Genomic DNA, 14,285 nt, shown 5'->3' with positions numbered 1-14,285 from the left:
CCCGGCACCTTCTCCCAGTGCTCCTTCAAAGGGAACCCAAGCCAGGGCTGTGCCCCAAAAGGAGAGCTTGGGGGCAGGCTGCAGAGGAGAGGGCCTCCTTCTGCTCCCACCCCAACTCACTCGCTCCCACACTTGCACAGCTATCATGCGGCTAATTTAAATACCATTTTGTAAGATATTACGAGCTAATTGTTTAACCACGGGAAAGACGAAAACTGGGAAAGCATAGGCAAGCAAGTAAAGTGCCCCCCACTCCGAGAGATTACCATTGAAGATATTTTGGTCTGTCTCCTGCCTGGCTTGGTCCTGCACACACTTTTTGGCGCCTTAAATCCGGATCCTCAGGACAGCCCCACCCTCCTCGCCTTAGCCCAGCTCGGGAAGTGTCCCCAGGCCAGCGGGGGCATCTCCGCCCGGCCGTGAACTCCGCGCAGTCGGGACAGACGGCGGGGGCGCCGGGGGCCGGGGACCGGGCGTGGTGTGGGGCGAGAGCCGGGCCTCCAGGGCAGCGCCGAGAGGCGGAGACACTGGGACGGTAGCGGCGGCGGCTCCGCCCGGGCCCGGCCCACGCCGGGGTCTCCGTTCCTGCAGGGCAGCGGGAGCAGCTCCGGGCCCGCGCCCCCCGCGCGCCGCCGCCTTTCCAGAGGAGCTGCGGGCCGCGCGACGGGTGCGGCGGGCGGCTCGCAGGTAAGCGCCTCGGGGGTCCCGCCGCCGCGCCCCCGCCCCGGTGGCCGCGGGGCGCGCCGACCCTCGCGTCTGGCCGGCGGGGACGTCGGGGCTCTGGGGAGCGGAGCGGCGGTGGGCGCAGCGGCTCGCGGGCCGGCCTTCTTCCCCGCTTTCCCCCGGCCCGCGCCGCACAGCTTCCGGCTGGGATGGACCTCCAGTCCCCGGAGCCCACGGGCCGCGGGGGCTGGGGTGGGGGCGCCCGCCGGGGCGAGGCGACGGCGCGAGGCGGGAGACGGTCCTGAGGCCCCCAGTTCCCTCCTCCCGCCTTTCCTCAGACCTGCACTCTTTGGAGATTGCGCCCCGACACCCCTCCGCCCGAGGAATATAATATGGGCGGGAGAGAAAATCAAGGTCCTGGACTGAGAGGAGAGGACCCCAGAATCCCCCAGGCTGGGGGAAATGTCGCCACACTGGGGGTTAGCTTTGGGAAATCCGGGACCAGGGCGTTGTGGGAACGACAGGTGGCTCTGATTAGGGGGCGGGGCGCCCCGCGGGGAGGGAGGCCCCGCGAAGTTTCCACGAACTGGAGGGGGTTGAGTCTGGCGGACCACAAGTGCCTAGTGCTTGGGGGAAGGGCCATCAGGCCTAGAATCTGGCGTGTTCTTGACAAGGGCCATGGAAGGCATGGGCATACCAGGCTGAAACCCTGCATCTGCAACCCTTGGGGCCAGGGGCCCGGTGGGAGGGGCTGCGGCCGAAGGGGAGGAGCTTAAGTCGTCGGTTAGCCGGCTGGAGGCCAGGACGTCTGAGGCCCAGACTTAGGGGCTAGACTTAGCCAGGATTGGCTGAACGCTCCCGCTGGCCCAGCCCGGTCAGCCAGGTCTCCAGGTGTCCAGCTTTAGGACCTGTTCAGCTCCTCCCCTCCGCTGGCCAGTGCCTCACCCAAGCTCTCTCCCCTCAGCTGCCAGGAGCCCCCACCTCCTTATTTTCCATCACAAGGTCTTCTGTAGCTGCCTCCCCCCACCCCAGGTTGCCCTCCCCCAGCTCCTCTCCTCCTGCACTGGCTGCCCCCTGAGCCACAGCCTCTAGCTCCCTGGGCAGCCCCCACAGCCCACAGGCCTGGAGCCTGCTTCACTCCCACCCATGACACCCCTTGCCTGCAGCACTACCCCCAAGTGACTGTCCTGCCCCCAGCTACACTGCTCTCTGGACCTCTGCCATGCCTTCTCCCGGCTTCCCACCTGGTGCAGGGAGGCCCCTCTGCTCACTCACGGCTCCCTACAAGCCCAGCTTAGTCCCCACCCACGGCCACTCCACCTTCCCTTCTCTCCCACTCTCATCTCTCTTGAGCTTTGCTTCGGCCCTGACTGTTCCCTGACTTCACAGCGCATGATGGCAGAGACCCCCACTCCCATGGCCAGGCCTGGGAAGCCCGGTGCCGGGGAGGCCCAGGAGGAGAAGGAAGTGGAAGAGGGGAGCGCCGGGAGGCCAAGGGCAGAGGTGCTAGAGCAGGCCCAGGAATTGTTTCTGCTCTGTGACAAGGACGCCAAGGGCTTCATCACTCGGCACGACCTGCAGGTGAATCCCCAGTCCCAGGAGGCTGCCCCAGCCAGGGGCCGACCTTGGCTGCTCAGCCCTGCCATCCTTGCCTGGCTAGGGTCTACAGAGTGACCTGCCCCTCACGCCTGAACAGCTAGAGGCTGTGTTCGAAAGCCTGGACCAGGCCCACACAGGCTTCCTCACCGCCTGGGAGTTCTGCCTCGGCCTGGGTGAGATGAGCCCCCGAGGCCCCCCTCCCCCCCACCCCGCTGCGCAGAGACCCTCCACTGGCACATGTGGGGCCCACACCCAACACACATGGCTGCCTGTGCCTCGCCATGGCCTTCCTACGGAGCACAGACTGGTATCAACACACACAGGCACCAGATGTCACCAGAGGTGTGCAGCTGACCCTCCTGCTCCATGACCCCCTCCCTTCCGTGCCAAACCCCAGTGGGGCTGGAGCCAGGCTTGCTCCACTCTGGCCCGGGTGGGTGTTATCTCCCATTCCTAAACCAAGAATCAGGCCAGAATAAGGAAGAAAAACAGGAAACTGGGCTCAGAATAAGGACAGGATGTGTGGGGGGGGGGGCGGGGGGGCGAGTGGTGGCTGAGCGGGGTGCCAACCCACAGCCTTGGTAATCTCACCTTCCCATGCCCACAGGGAAGTTTATGGGGGTGGAGTCAGCCCAGGGTGCACTGCCCTCCCGGGCTCCCGAGGAAACCTTTGAGTCGGGCTGGTCAGATGTGCAAGGCACTGAGGGCTCTCTGGAGGAAGAGGAGGAGGAGAGATTCTGCGAAGTGCTGGAGCAGCTGGGGGTGGCCCCAGCCCTGGGCGAGTGAGTTGGTGCCGAGGCGGCTCCCAGTTCCCTCTTCTGTCTCCCCCGTGCACGCTGCCTGTCCTCGTCGCTCGTGTCTGTTCCAGTTCAGGGTCCCTACGCTGGGACTGGCCCAGTCGGTCTCTGTCAGCTGTGACACCTGGGAGGGGCTGAGTGTGATCTCCCGCAGAATTTGCATTTCAGGGGGCAGCCGACAAGGCTGTGGGAAGAAGGGCAGGCGCTGGGCACAGCTGTGTGTGTATACAAAGAACCTTGCTGCCCTACAAGCCCCGTACACACCGACCTCAGGCAGGGGCAGAAGCACCCACGAGAGGGTACCCCACATGCAGCAAACGCAGCTGGTCTATCCAGGGCTGCAAGTCTCCAGAAGGCTTACCCTTCAGGATGGGATCGGTGAGCCCCCGTTTCAATTTCAGCCCCTGCCCTCCCCCTGCAGGCAGCGAGCGGTGAGGACGCTCTGGACCCGGCTGCAGCGCGAGCGACCCGAGCTGCTGGGCTCCTTCGAGGACGTTCTGATGCGCGCGTCGGCCTGCCTGGAGGAGGCGGCCCGAGAGCGGGACAGCCTGGAGCAGGCGCTGCGGCGGTGAGGGCTGGGACCAGGGCGGGGCCTGGGGCCCAGGTGTCTGGACTTCGGGAGGCAGTAGAAGCGGGGCTGGGGGGTGTAGTGCGGGTCGGCTCAAAGCAGCTGCCTCATCCCCTGCCCCCCGAAGGCGGGAGAGCGAGCACGAGAGGGAGGTGCGGTGTCTGTACGAGGAGATGGAGCAGCGGCTTCGCGAGCAGCGCCAGCGTCTGCGGAGTCAGGTGGGCCTGACGCCCCAGCCCAGCCCCGCGCAGCCCGATCCCAGACGCACGTGTCTCCCTGACTCCGTTCCACTCCCCTCCACACACACCCGTCCCTGCCCCTCCACCGCCCGCTGAGGCTCAGGAGCTCCCCGCGAATCCCAGGACCTCCCCCGGGAGGAGCGCAGAGGCCTCCTGGAGCTGGAGCTGCAGAGCCGCGAGCAGGAACTGGAGCGCGCGGGCCTGCGACAGCGGGAGGTGAGTGGCCGCCCGCCCCTGCCGGGGAAGGGTGGGACCCGCGGAGCCCAGGGCCCTGTCCCCACCGTCACCCGCGCACGGTGTGCTTGAGGTTCCCTGGGCCTCAGTGCCCCCGGCCCTGGAACCGCTGGGAGTCAGGGGCAAACGCAGCAACGCGAAGAAGCGGTGGAGGGGTCCTCCCCAGCTTCGATCCCCCCCTCACTCCCCAGTTGGAACAGCAGCTGCAGACCCGGGCCAGGGAGCAGCGAGAGGCGCAGGCGCAGAGCGCGCAGCTGTGGCTAGCCAACGAGGCGCTGAGAACTCAGCTGGAGGGGGCGCAGGAGCAGCTCCGGAGACTGGAGGGCGATGTGCAGGGCCGCCGGGAGCAAACCCTACGGTGCCTGGGGGAGCAGGGAGGAGGCCAACCCTCAGGGGCGGGCCCGGGGAGGGGGTGGGGCCGGGGGGCGAGGTGGGACCGGATCGCTTTTGGGGCTCAGGTCTGGGCCACTTCCACCCCCATCCCATGTCCCAGCCCCGCCCTCAGGGTCTGCGTAGGCTAGGGTCCTGGGACGTCCCGACGAGCCTCCCTGCATCCCGGTCACCTCCTCCCTCCTGCAGAGAGGTGGTCGCAGTCTCGAGGAACATGCAAAAAGAGAAGCTCAGCCTCCTGCGACAACTGGAGCTCCTCAGGTGCGGTCTGGCTCAGGCCCCGCGAGGGAAGGGGCTTGTCACAGCTCGGGAGCTCCTAGCTCCCGACATTCCTGACCACTGCCTCATCCACTTGGAGGAAACCCTTGTGTCTCTCCTCCATCCCTCATGCGGCAGCCCCAGCCAGACACCCCTCTTCTGGTCTGAGGGAGAGCAGAGCCCATATTCCCCATCCAGGAATGCTGCCTCTTGAGACCTCTTAGGGCCCGTGGACTCCCCTTTCCTAGGGAGCTGAACACGCGGCTACGGGACCAGAGGGACGCCTGTGAGGCCAAGCGGCTGGGCAGTGGTCGAAGGAAAGCTCTGGCTGTGGCCCGCTTGCCGGGGCCTACCTGTTGCTGCTGCTGCAGCTGGGCTCGCCCTCCGAGACGTGGCTCTGGCCACCTTCCCAGTGCCCGCTGACCATCCCCAAGAGACTCCCTGGGCGTTACTTGGAGAAGCTGCCCCTTGAAGGTGGTGCGTCGTGGCTGGGGGCTGCCCATTCAGGATGTGGGCTCTATTTAGTTGACTGTCTGGCCTGCCCGCATGCAGACATGAAGGAACGAACCTAGGAGTGGTCAGAGTCTCCTGTGCCTCTCTGCTGGCCCTCATCCTGTCCCCATCCCACCCAACCCATCTCTGACCAGCAGAAAAACGCCCTCCTCCTAATAAAGTCCATGACTACACTGTGACCTCCTTAGCCTATGTGGGCGGGAGCCACAGCACGTGTGTGCTACACACACGGGGTGTCCATGGTACACTCAAGGCAAGTGGGATGTGTGTGGCACAGGTGAAGGGCCCTGTGGTGCTGGGGCTGCGGATGTCCCCGCATGTCTCTGGTCACGCCTTCCAGACCTCGCTGTCCATTAAAGCTGAAGTCCCATGGGGCCCCTCTGTGGGAACAGGGACTGAGGCCCATTGTCCCCTCCCGGCCTCAGTTGACCACCCCATCCCCAAACCAGCCCGCCCTGAGTGGGACCTCCAAAGGGGTAGGTCTGCAGCCACTTCTCACGCCCCTCCCTCCACCCTCCTTGGGAAGCTGGGAGCTGCTGGCCAGAATCATGAACCCTGGGAAAGGAGCTGGGGACAAGTGCTGCCCACTGTCCATGGAGAAGTATTCCAAATGACTGCAGATTCTCACCGACCCTGCCTGGGGTCTGGGAATGAGCCTGGTGGGTTGGGAGTCCCCTCCCCATCCTTACTCCCACTGTCGGTTTCCCAGTCTCTCAGGTCAGCAGGCTCTGCCCTGTTTCCCTCACCCCTTTCCACCCCTCCCAGGACCGATGCCTTCCAGACTGAACTGTCTCTGGCAGGGACCCCAGGCCTCCGCTCCAGGCTGTCCTCCATACTGCACCCAGAGAGACCCCACTCTTGCATCTGATCACACCTCCAGATCATTCCCCAACGCCAGCATCTGTTCTGCCGACCCTGCAGCCTCCGGGTGGTCCCTGGGTTTCGAGGAGAGAACCAGAACCGGGGCTGGGCCTGGAGAAGGGCCGGGTCTTGGACACAGTCCAGAGCCCTGGCCGGGCTGGTCGCCGCCGCCGCCTCCACCGCCCCCACCGCCCCCACCGCCCCCACCGCCCCAGCCTAGCTCCTTCGTCTCGCGAGGGTGTAAGTCCTTGGCTGGGCTATGGGCGCCCGCGGGTTGCAGCACGCCCGCCTCCACAGTCCCGGGCGGCCCCCCAGCCCTAGCGCCGGCGCCGGCACCGGCTGAAGTGCCCGCCGCACCGCCCTTCGCAGCGGCACACTGTTGGGACCTGCCCCGCGCCCGCCGCCGTGGGCGGGGCCTGCGCGTCGTGGGCGGGGCGCGTCGCACTCGCAGGGCCCGAACCGGCTTGCAGTCTCCGCGCTCCGAGCCGCCTCCTCCCCCGCCGCCCCCCGCAACCCCGCCCCCGCCCCCGTCGCCGCCCGGCGGGACTCGGACGCGTGGCCGGTGAGTCTGCCGCCTGGCCAGGCGGGCCGGGAGGGGCCCGGTGTCCCGGGGCCGTGGGCGGTCTGGACCGCGAGGCCCGGCTGCAGGCGCCAGGAGGGAGGGCTGGGAGGCCCGGTCCGCCGACCCGGCAGCAGCGCGCACCGGCCCTTTCCGGAGGGAGCCGGACACCGGGGAGCCGGGTGGGCGGAGGCGCACCCGGGCCGGGGGGCGAGGCGCCTCCTGGGTCTTCGCACAGGCCTAGCGGCCCCTTCGGCCCCATCTGAGCACCTTGGTCATTGTCTCTGGACATCGGTGCCCTTCCCTCCGCCTGGGTGCAAGTGGGCGCGCCGTCGGCTCGCCCGGGCAGGGGCGGCGGCTTCACCGCGGTGACGCGCGGCTGCCTCCCCGGGCCTGGCTGGCGCGGAGTGCGGGGCTCCTGGCCTTGCCCCGGCCGCCGACGGCCCCGCTGAGTTGCAGGGGCTGGGGTGGGGCAGCTCTGTCCCAGGCCGGAGGAACTATTTCTGGCCGGCGCTTTCCCAGGGGGCTCACATCCGCCAGGCGCTCCCGGAAAGAGGGGCCCCTCCTCCGCCGGTCGTCCGCGCGCGGGCGGCGGGGGCTGGGACCTCTCCACGGGCCCAGGGCCAGCCTGCGGGCGCGTGGGGCTTCCATACACCCAGCTCCGTGGTACGGGGCTGCAGGTACTGCTGCTTGGTGGGGTAAGGGGAAGGGGCGGGTCTGGCAGGAAGGCCCAGGGTGGGGTGCCTGGAGAAGGGAGTGATCCCTCCCCTCCCAGGATCACACTGTCCAGAAATGTTTTCTGCCCTACCCACCCAAGCCCAGACCAAAATACCGGGCCTGACCTCTCCCCTCCCTGCCGCTGGGAGTGGACGCTGCCTACTCTGGAAGCCCAGCTGCTCTGATCCGCCGCCAGGAGCGGCCACAAGGAAGGGTGACAGGATCCTGCCTATCCAGCGTGGGCCAGACCTGTGACCTCCCCTGCCCTTCTAGCGGAGCCTCCTAGGGAACTTCCGGACACCTGTCTGACAGAGGAACCTGCCCCCCAGCAGCCAGGTGGGTCCTGGGTGGGGCAGGTGAAAGTTCAGCTCTGGGTGGTGCTGGGCCTGTCTGGAAACGTGGCCTGGGGCGTCCAGCCCTCTCCCACCCTCCCCAGTGCAGACACCCCACAGCAGAGCAGGCAGGGTGTCCCCGGGTGCCACTGGGGAGGAGCACAGCCTGTAGCTTCTTGTCTTGCTGGGGTTGGGGGGGGCTGTCCCCGTTCCATTAATGAGGACCAATCGAGGAAGTACCCCCCAGGTCTGGGGAATGTGTTTCTGCTCTATTCTTCCTACCCTGGTGAAGAGGAAGGCAGGCCTTCCCTTTAACAAAAACCTGAGGGGCTTCCCTGAGGCCACGTCACTAGTGGGTCTTCGCACAGGCCTAGCGGAGTGGCCTCTTCCCCTCCAGCCGCCGGTAGGCTCCTGCCAGCCTGCGGGCCTGCCAGCCTGTGACGTGGAGCCCCGGGAATGTTGTGTGTGTGGGGAGGGTGGGGGGTGGGGCCTGCATGAGCTCACCCGGAGGTGCCTGCTGGGGCTTCCTACCCTGGCTGCCAGCAGGGGTGAGTCAGCCGGTAATGGTTGGGGTCCTTCATGTCTCCCTGTGCCCTGGTCAAGGAAGCCAGGCCCTTCAGCCCTCCAGGGCCTGGCCTTCAGCTTGGCTGTGGGCAGTAAACATCCACCCTGGCAGCGTGGGGCGGGTTTTGGGGGCTGGGGGGGTGGGGCTCCTGAATTGCTCTCCCAGGAAGTGTCCTGGTTCTCATGGACACCTTCCTGGGCCCTTCATTTGGGGCAGACGGTTGGCTGGGCTTCAGCCAGGGGCCGGCCGGGGCATCTGTGTCCCCTCCTACTGTCCTCACTGGTGTCTGGCTGGCCTCCCAGTCAGGTCCTGGTGTTGGGGGCTCTCTGACGTCCCCTCGCTTCTCAGCTCCAGGATGGGGGAGTTCAATGAGAAGGCGACATGCGGAACCGTCTGCCTCAAGTACCTGCTCTTCACCTTCAACTGCTGCTTCTGGGTGAGGAGCGGGCGCCCCCTCCCCTTGCCTCCACCGGCTGTCGTCTTCTCCCTCCCTTCCCTGGTCCCTGAAGGAGCCTTGGCCTGGGAGCTCAGGCCCATCTCAGGCCTGGGGCCGGAGGTGGTGACCAGTGTGCACTGCCCACAGCTGGCTGGTCTGGCCGTTATGGCAGTGGGTATCTGGACGCTCGCCCTCAAGAGTGACTACATCAGCTTGCTGGCCTCAGGCACCTACCTGGCCACAGCCTACATCCTGGTGGTGGCCGGCGTCGTTGTCATGGTGACCGGTGTCCTGGGCTGCTGTGCCACCTTCAAGGAACGGCGGAAACTGCTGCGCTTGGTTAGTGGGGCGTGGCCGGCACTGGGGTGGTGGGTGGGGGTGGGGGTGTACCTGAAGGGGGGCTCCCCACCAGGCTGCTGGGAGGGCCCTGATGAGAAAGAAGGGAATGTTGGAGGTCACGTGTGACACCGCAGCGTCTGCTGTGCTCACTGTGGTGGGGGGGTCCCAGCCCACTTGTCCAGCCCTGAGGCCCCGCATCCCGGCTGGGTGCGCTGAGGGAAGACAGCAGCTCCGAGGGGAAGCATCAGGGACTACCGGCATGCACCTGCTGCCTGGAGCCCTCTGTGGCCCCTTGGGGTCTGAGGCTGGGGGCTCTGCTCTGTTGTGCCTGGACACTAGGAGTCCTCACGGGACAGGGAGGTCTGTGTCCAGCCCCACCTAACTGGGTCCCTGCCCACCCCCAGTACTTCATCCTGCTCCTCATCATCTTTCTGCTGGAGATTATCGCTGGCATCCTGGCTTACATCTACTACCAGCAGGTGAGGGGCCTGGACGGACAGCAACACGGAGGGACACACATGCAGTAAGATGGAGTGTGCATGTGGGGATGCGCAGGTCCATGCACGCAGGGACACACACACACAGATGTGCCGTGTAAGAAGACAGGGATACACGGACACACGCACAGACACAACCCCCCCATGCTCCAGAGCCGACCACTGGGCCATCAGGCCCCGGGGGGTAGGACTGGGTCACTGTGGGGACGGAAAGTGTCCATGGGATCTGGAGCGCCCTCCCTGTCCCCAAGCCAGTCCACGGCCACCTGGTGACTCCCCCAGCCCAGCCCCCTCTCCCCAGCCAGCATCGAGCCCTAGTGCTGCTTGGTGGCCTCCCTGAACCTCTTCCCCATCCGCATCTGCCTCCACCTGTCCCACCCCCGGGGGGGGGGGGTGTCTGAGACTGTGCAGCTGGAGCTGTCACCACCTCACCCCCAGCTGAACACCGAGCTCAAGGAGAACCTGAAGGACACCATGACCAAGCGGTACCACCAGCCGGGCCACGAGGGCGTGACCAGTGCTGTGGATAAGCTGCAACAGGAGGTGGGTGGTGGTGCGGTGGGGGCGTGTGCACACTCCCGCAGGCCTCCCCGGACCTCTCGGGGGGTCCCTGCCACGCAGGCTCAGCCGGGCCGTGTTCCCACCGCAGTTCCACTGCTGTGGCAGCAACAACTCCCAAGACTGGCGGGACAGTGAGTGGGTCCGCTCGGGCCAGGCCGGTGGCCGCGTGGTTCCCGACAGCTGCTGCAAGACCCTGGTGCCTGGCTGTGGGCAGCGGGACCACGCCTCCAACATCTACAAGGTGGAGGTAGGCCAGCAGGTGCCTGGGCTCCCCGGGGTGGGGCTGAGGAGCCAGGGGCCCAGGATGCCCTGGGGTGGGGGGGCTGGTGTGGTCACACCCCGAGTGGGGTTGGACTTGCCCACTTTCAGTGTCCCTACCCCTACCCTGCCAGGGCGGCTGCATCACCAAGCTGGAGACCTTCATCCAGGAGCACCTGAGGGTCATCGGGGCCGTGGGCGTTGGCATTGGCTGCGTGCAGGTTCGGGGCTGGGGCGGGACAGGCCCTGGTGGGTGCAGGGGACGCCGTGGGGCTGGCGCTGTGCTGTGCTCACCCTGGCCCTGTGCCCCAGGTCTTCGGCATGATCTTCACGTGCTGCTTGTACAGGAGCCTGAAGCTGGAGCACTACTGAGCATGCCGGGCGCCGCCCGCGTGGGCCGCAGCTTTGCGCCACCTGACTACGAGCTGACACTACTGAGGGCCAGGGAGCTGGGGTCCCAGGACGCTGCTCCCTCCCCACTCTGCCAGGGAGGGGCTGTCCTCAAGCCCCTGTGCACCCCCCATGCCATCACGTGACCTCTGGGGACCCTACCCTCAGAGGGAGCTGCAAGTGCCTTTCTCTGCAGACCAAAGGCCTGAGATGCCTCCCCCCCCCGCCCACAGCGGCGAAGGGGCTGTACTTCTGCCTGTGGGGGGGGTGGTCTCGGGGTGTTCCCTGTGCTCAGCCAGAGGGGCTGGCCCACCCTCGGGTGCTCCCAGACCCCCAGACACACCCCCGCATGGTGGTCAGGGCAAGCCTGAACGGCGGCACTGCTGGGTGGGACAGAGCCGGGGAATATGCCTGCCCTTGGGCCAAAGACCCCAGCCCATTCCTGGGAAAACCAGGCCAGCCCTGCCCTGCGGTCCTGTGCCTCTGCCCTCCCCGGCCCCGCTGCCCTGGGACTTCCCCACCACTCTCCCCACTGAAAGGCCACAATTCACTTGCTCCTGTCCTGTCCCCTTCGCAGAAGCAGGGGGTTTGTGGGTTTTATTCACTGCTGTATCACAAATGCCTAGAACTGCTTGTGCCACGTAATAGGCGTTCAATAAATGTTTGTGGAACGGACGCGTGAGCTTACTGTGTCAGTGACAGACAGGGTCCTGGTCCTCAGGGCCTTCCCCCCGAGCAGTGTGGACAGAACCACCCACCTAGTGCCAGGACAGGAGGCCGGGGGGGCACACCCTGGGGCTCCAGGGCAGCCACGTGTGAGCCAAGGATGGACGCAAGTCCAAGGAGAGGACGCCAGTCACAGGGACACTGAGGCGGGCTGAGAAGCAAAAAAACCTTGCAGAAAAGTGGTGGCAGGGCCAGAGCCTCCTGGAGGCAATGGAGACCTCAAACGGCCTGGACCTGCTTGTTTCCAAATGCCCTCTGGCCCGTGTAGCCATTAGGGGAGGGGGCAGAGTCTCTGGGACCCAACATGAGAGGCCCAAGCTCTGCAGGACCCATACCCTGGGCAGACCCTACCTCCCCCTGCCCCCACAGCAGGTTTGTTCACTGGCCCTCAGAGGACCCCATGTCCCATGTCCGGGCAGCAGTGTTTGCTCTGAAAAAGGTGCCAAAGAAAGTTTCCTCCCTCTCCTAACCACACACTCCTGCCTACTGCCCGCTGGAGGGCACCAGGGCTTGCCAGACTCCCGTCCAGGGTGATGGCTGCTGGCTCGAAGCCTTAGCCTGAGCTGCAAGAGGACAGAAGCCCCTGGCAGATAGCTCTTTGGGTAGGCCCAAGGGATTCAATGCTAGTGCCCAGGGCACTGGGAGCTTGGCAAACCCTGACACCCAGCAGAGCCTCCTCAGGGCTGCCCTCAACTCACTGTGAGGGCCTCAGGGCTGGCTGTGGAGGCTGGGCACTGCCTCTCCCCCTCCAAAGTGACTTGGCCAAGGGAAGGGGCCTGCTGAGCTTGGAGCCTCAAAGCTTCTGGCAGTAAGACCCTCAGGATGGGTAGCCGAGACCACAGCAGGCATTCTATTCAGGGCCCAGAAAATCTGGTTCTTGATATCCTGGGAGAGAATGTGAGGATCTCTGTGCTTGGCCTAAAGAGCACCCAGGACCTGGGGGTGGGCATGCCAGTGTCCCTGAGCCCCCAATCCAAGTGCTCTTGTCTGTCTGTACCTGTGAGAGCCCACACTCCAGGAGAACCCCCCCCACCCCTGCTGAACAGCTGCCACTTGGATGGCTCTCCCTCCCCCTGGGCAGCGAGAGCCACGTACACCCCAAGCAGCTTCAGGCACGAGGCAGGACACACAAACACCAGCAGGCAGGGAGTCACCCAAAGCCAGGCCGACTGTCAGGATCTCCTCATGGTTCTACAGAGACCTTTACTGGACAGTTTCTTCCAGAGCAGAGACACACCCACAGGCGGTGGGCAGGATGCAGTGGGGCAAGGCACCGACCGCCCTGTGTGAGCACGGCGGGCGGTGGGCACCACACGTCACTTCTCCAGAGGCGCGTAGTTGAGCAGCTTCTCGATCAGGTCCACGTGTGCTAGCAACATGCGGCGGCAGCAGTACCGCTTCAGGCCAAGCGCATCCAGGGCATCCCTGTGGTGAGAGGAGCAGACCACACCCTGTTCATCCAGGCAGTCCTGTGGGGACAGAGGGCCCTGCGTGGGATGCCCGTGCCACACGTCAGGGAGGGAAGTCTCTCCAGGAAGCCATCTCTCTCTTGTTTCTCAAGCCAATTAGAGTTGTCAATGTCCCTGGGACCCAGCCCAGTCTCCCTAAAGGCTTCCAGAAAATTCCCACAGCACCGCTCGGTTGTGCAGAGATGGCAAAGTTGGGACAGAGGAGGCCAGGTTGGTTGGTTCCTGCCCAGGGCATCTCGCAGGGAAGGGGGGGTGTCCTGTGCAGGCTTCCAGTTGTTCACTCACACTTGGTCACTCTAACAGACTCATCAAGACCTGTCATGAGCACTCAGCGCAGCCCTGGCCTCCCGCCCATTCATCCCCAAACACCCCAGGCCCAGGGTTCAAATGTGATCAGGACAAGGGCCTGTCCACACAGGGGCCCAGAGTCCGCCTGTACGAGAGAACAGAGATTCAGACAAACCTGGTGGTGACTGCAGTGCTGAGGGGCAGGGACAGGAAAGAAGCCCCCAGAACAACCCGCTACTCACGGCTCGGTGGCCAGGAAGCTTGTTCTACCTCCCACAGGACAAGAGGGTCTGGGGGACAGGGGGTGGGTCTAACAGCGGAGAGAGGTTAGGGAGCAGGTGGCCAGGGAGGAGGCAGAGCACTTAACTGCGGGATACCTACAAGTGCCAAGATACCGGTGGCTTGATGCCCAACTCCCCTCCTCTCCCTAAACTACAAGGCGGGGGTGAAGTGGCGGCAACGCTCTCCTGAGAGCAGGTCAGTAGAGGAGCGTTGGGAGAGAGCCTGGGGGGCGGGGGAAAGCCTCTGCAGGGTCACCTGGAATCTGGTACGAGCGCCCGCCGCCTGGCCAGGGCCCCGGGACCCCGGCCCGCCGTTCCCTCGCCCCCGCGCCCAGCAGGAGCCCACCTGCACACCGCGGCCCCCGACCTCGCCCTCTGCCCCTGCGCCCACGCCCCGCAGATCGCGGCCCCTCTACCCCGGACCCCCACCGCCGCCACCGAGTCCCGCAGGCCCTCAATCCCTGACTCGCGAACGAGACGTCGCCCCGCGCCCCCGCAGGCGAGGACCCCTCGACCCCGGTTCCCTACCCCCGCCCGGTCCGGCGCCTCACCCCTCGGTGTACTCGGCTTGCAGCAGCCCCAGGTAGGCTTCCCACTTGTTGCCGACGATCTTGCCGCAGGTAAAGCAGCGCACCGGGATGATCATGGCGGCAGCAGCGCAGCGCCCTCACTGCCCGATCCGGCTGAGCTTCCGCCGCGGACGGCCCCGCCTAGGGCGCGTCCATGGCGCGGGGGGAGGGGGAGT

At 65.9% G+C, this 14,285-nt stretch overlaps 4 protein-coding genes across 7 annotated transcripts; 2 read left to right on the top strand and 2 right to left on the bottom strand.

Annotated features, from left to right (window-relative positions):
* Positions 1–563: 563 nt before the first annotated feature.
* Positions 564–5,762, top strand: CRACR2B (calcium release activated channel regulator 2B). Its single transcript, XM_027580033.2, has 10 exons — positions 564–687; positions 2,053–2,244; positions 2,324–2,435; positions 2,870–3,044; positions 3,481–3,627; positions 3,755–3,845; positions 3,990–4,082; positions 4,292–4,458; positions 4,680–4,751; positions 4,997–5,762. Exons 2-10 carry the CDS (start codon positions 2,056–2,058, stop codon positions 5,169–5,171), a joined length of 1,221 nt encoding a protein of 406 aa, XP_027435834.1. The 5' UTR covers positions 564–687; positions 2,053–2,055; the 3' UTR covers positions 5,172–5,762.
* A 677-nt stretch (positions 5,763–6,439) lies between these two features.
* Positions 6,440–8,311, bottom strand: LOC113914387 (collagen alpha-1(I) chain-like). The gene is made up of 2 exons (XM_027579537.1): positions 8,262–8,311; positions 6,440–7,370 (listed from the first exon to the last, which is right to left on the bottom strand). The coding sequence occupies exons 1-2, from the start codon at positions 8,309–8,311 to the stop codon at positions 6,440–6,442; spliced, it is 981 nt and encodes a 326-aa protein (XP_027435338.1).
* CD151 (CD151 molecule (Raph blood group)) lies at positions 6,548–11,451 on the top strand. 4 transcript variants are annotated; one of them, XM_027579197.2, is made up of 9 exons: positions 6,548–6,684; positions 7,499–7,734; positions 8,644–8,731; positions 8,879–9,070; positions 9,475–9,549; positions 10,006–10,110; positions 10,217–10,375; positions 10,521–10,607; positions 10,699–11,451. In XM_027579197.2, exons 3-9 carry the CDS (start codon positions 8,651–8,653, stop codon positions 10,756–10,758), a joined length of 759 nt encoding a protein of 252 aa, XP_027434998.1. In that variant the 5' UTR covers positions 6,548–6,684; positions 7,499–7,734; positions 8,644–8,650; the 3' UTR covers positions 10,759–11,451. The 4 variants fall into 4 exon arrangements, with proteins under 4 accessions (XP_027434998.1, XP_027434999.1, XP_027435000.1 ...); XM_027579198.2 differs by lacking the exon at positions 6,548–6,684 and adding an exon at positions 7,131–7,361; XM_027579199.2 differs by lacking the exon at positions 6,548–6,684 and having other exon boundaries at positions 7,370–7,734; positions 8,598–8,731.
* Positions 11,452–12,685: 1,234 nt separating this feature from the next.
* POLR2L (RNA polymerase II, I and III subunit L) lies at positions 12,686–14,264 on the bottom strand. Its single transcript, XM_027579200.1, has 2 exons — positions 14,092–14,264; positions 12,686–12,927 (listed from the first exon to the last, which is right to left on the bottom strand). Exons 1-2 carry the CDS (start codon positions 14,184–14,186, stop codon positions 12,819–12,821), a joined length of 204 nt encoding a protein of 67 aa, XP_027435001.1. The 5' UTR covers positions 14,187–14,264; the 3' UTR covers positions 12,686–12,818.
* Between the last annotated feature and the right edge of the window lie 21 nt (positions 14,265–14,285).

The sequence above is a fragment of the Zalophus californianus genome, chromosome 11, assembly GCF_009762305.2.
Source record: "Zalophus californianus isolate mZalCal1 chromosome 11, mZalCal1.pri.v2, whole genome shotgun sequence".
Lineage (NCBI taxonomy): Eukaryota > Metazoa > Chordata > Mammalia > Carnivora > Otariidae > Zalophus > Zalophus californianus.
This window is presented reverse-complemented; position numbering and strand designations above follow the sequence as displayed.

Bases quoted from the DNA above. Each gene is read 5' to 3' on its own strand.
- CRACR2B (XM_027580033.2), top strand. From the start codon at position 2,056: ATGATGGCAGAGACCCCCACTCCCATGGCCAGGCCTGGGAAGCCCGGT. The intron at 2,436-2,869 runs GTGAGATGAGCC...CCATGCCCACAG, and splicing joins GGAGTTCTGCCTCGGCCTGG to GGAAGTTTATGGGGGTGGAG. The intron at 3,628-3,754 runs GTGAGGGCTGGG...TGCCCCCCGAAG, and splicing joins CTGGAGCAGGCGCTGCGGCG to GCGGGAGAGCGAGCACGAGA.
- LOC113914387 (XM_027579537.1), bottom strand. From the start codon at position 8,311: ATGAAGGACCCCAACCATTACCGGCTGACTCACCCCTGCTGGCAGCCA. The intron at 7,371-8,261 runs GTAGGAAGCCCC...TACCCCACCAAG, and splicing joins CACCCCTGCTGGCAGCCAGG to CAGCAGTACCTGCAGCCCCG.
- CD151 (XM_027579197.2), top strand. From the start codon at position 8,651: ATGGGGGAGTTCAATGAGAAGGCGACATGCGGAACCGTCTGCCTCAAG. The intron at 10,111-10,216 runs GTGGGTGGTGGT...TTCCCACCGCAG, and splicing joins TGGATAAGCTGCAACAGGAG to TTCCACTGCTGTGGCAGCAA. The intron at 10,376-10,520 runs GTAGGCCAGCAG...CTACCCTGCCAG, and splicing joins CCAACATCTACAAGGTGGAG to GGCGGCTGCATCACCAAGCT.
- POLR2L (XM_027579200.1), bottom strand. From the start codon at position 14,186: ATGATCATCCCGGTGCGCTGCTTTACCTGCGGCAAGATCGTCGGCAAC. The intron at 12,928-14,091 runs GTGAGGCGCCGG...CTCTCACCACAG, and splicing joins CAAGCCGAGTACACCGAGGG to GGATGCCCTGGATGCGCTTG.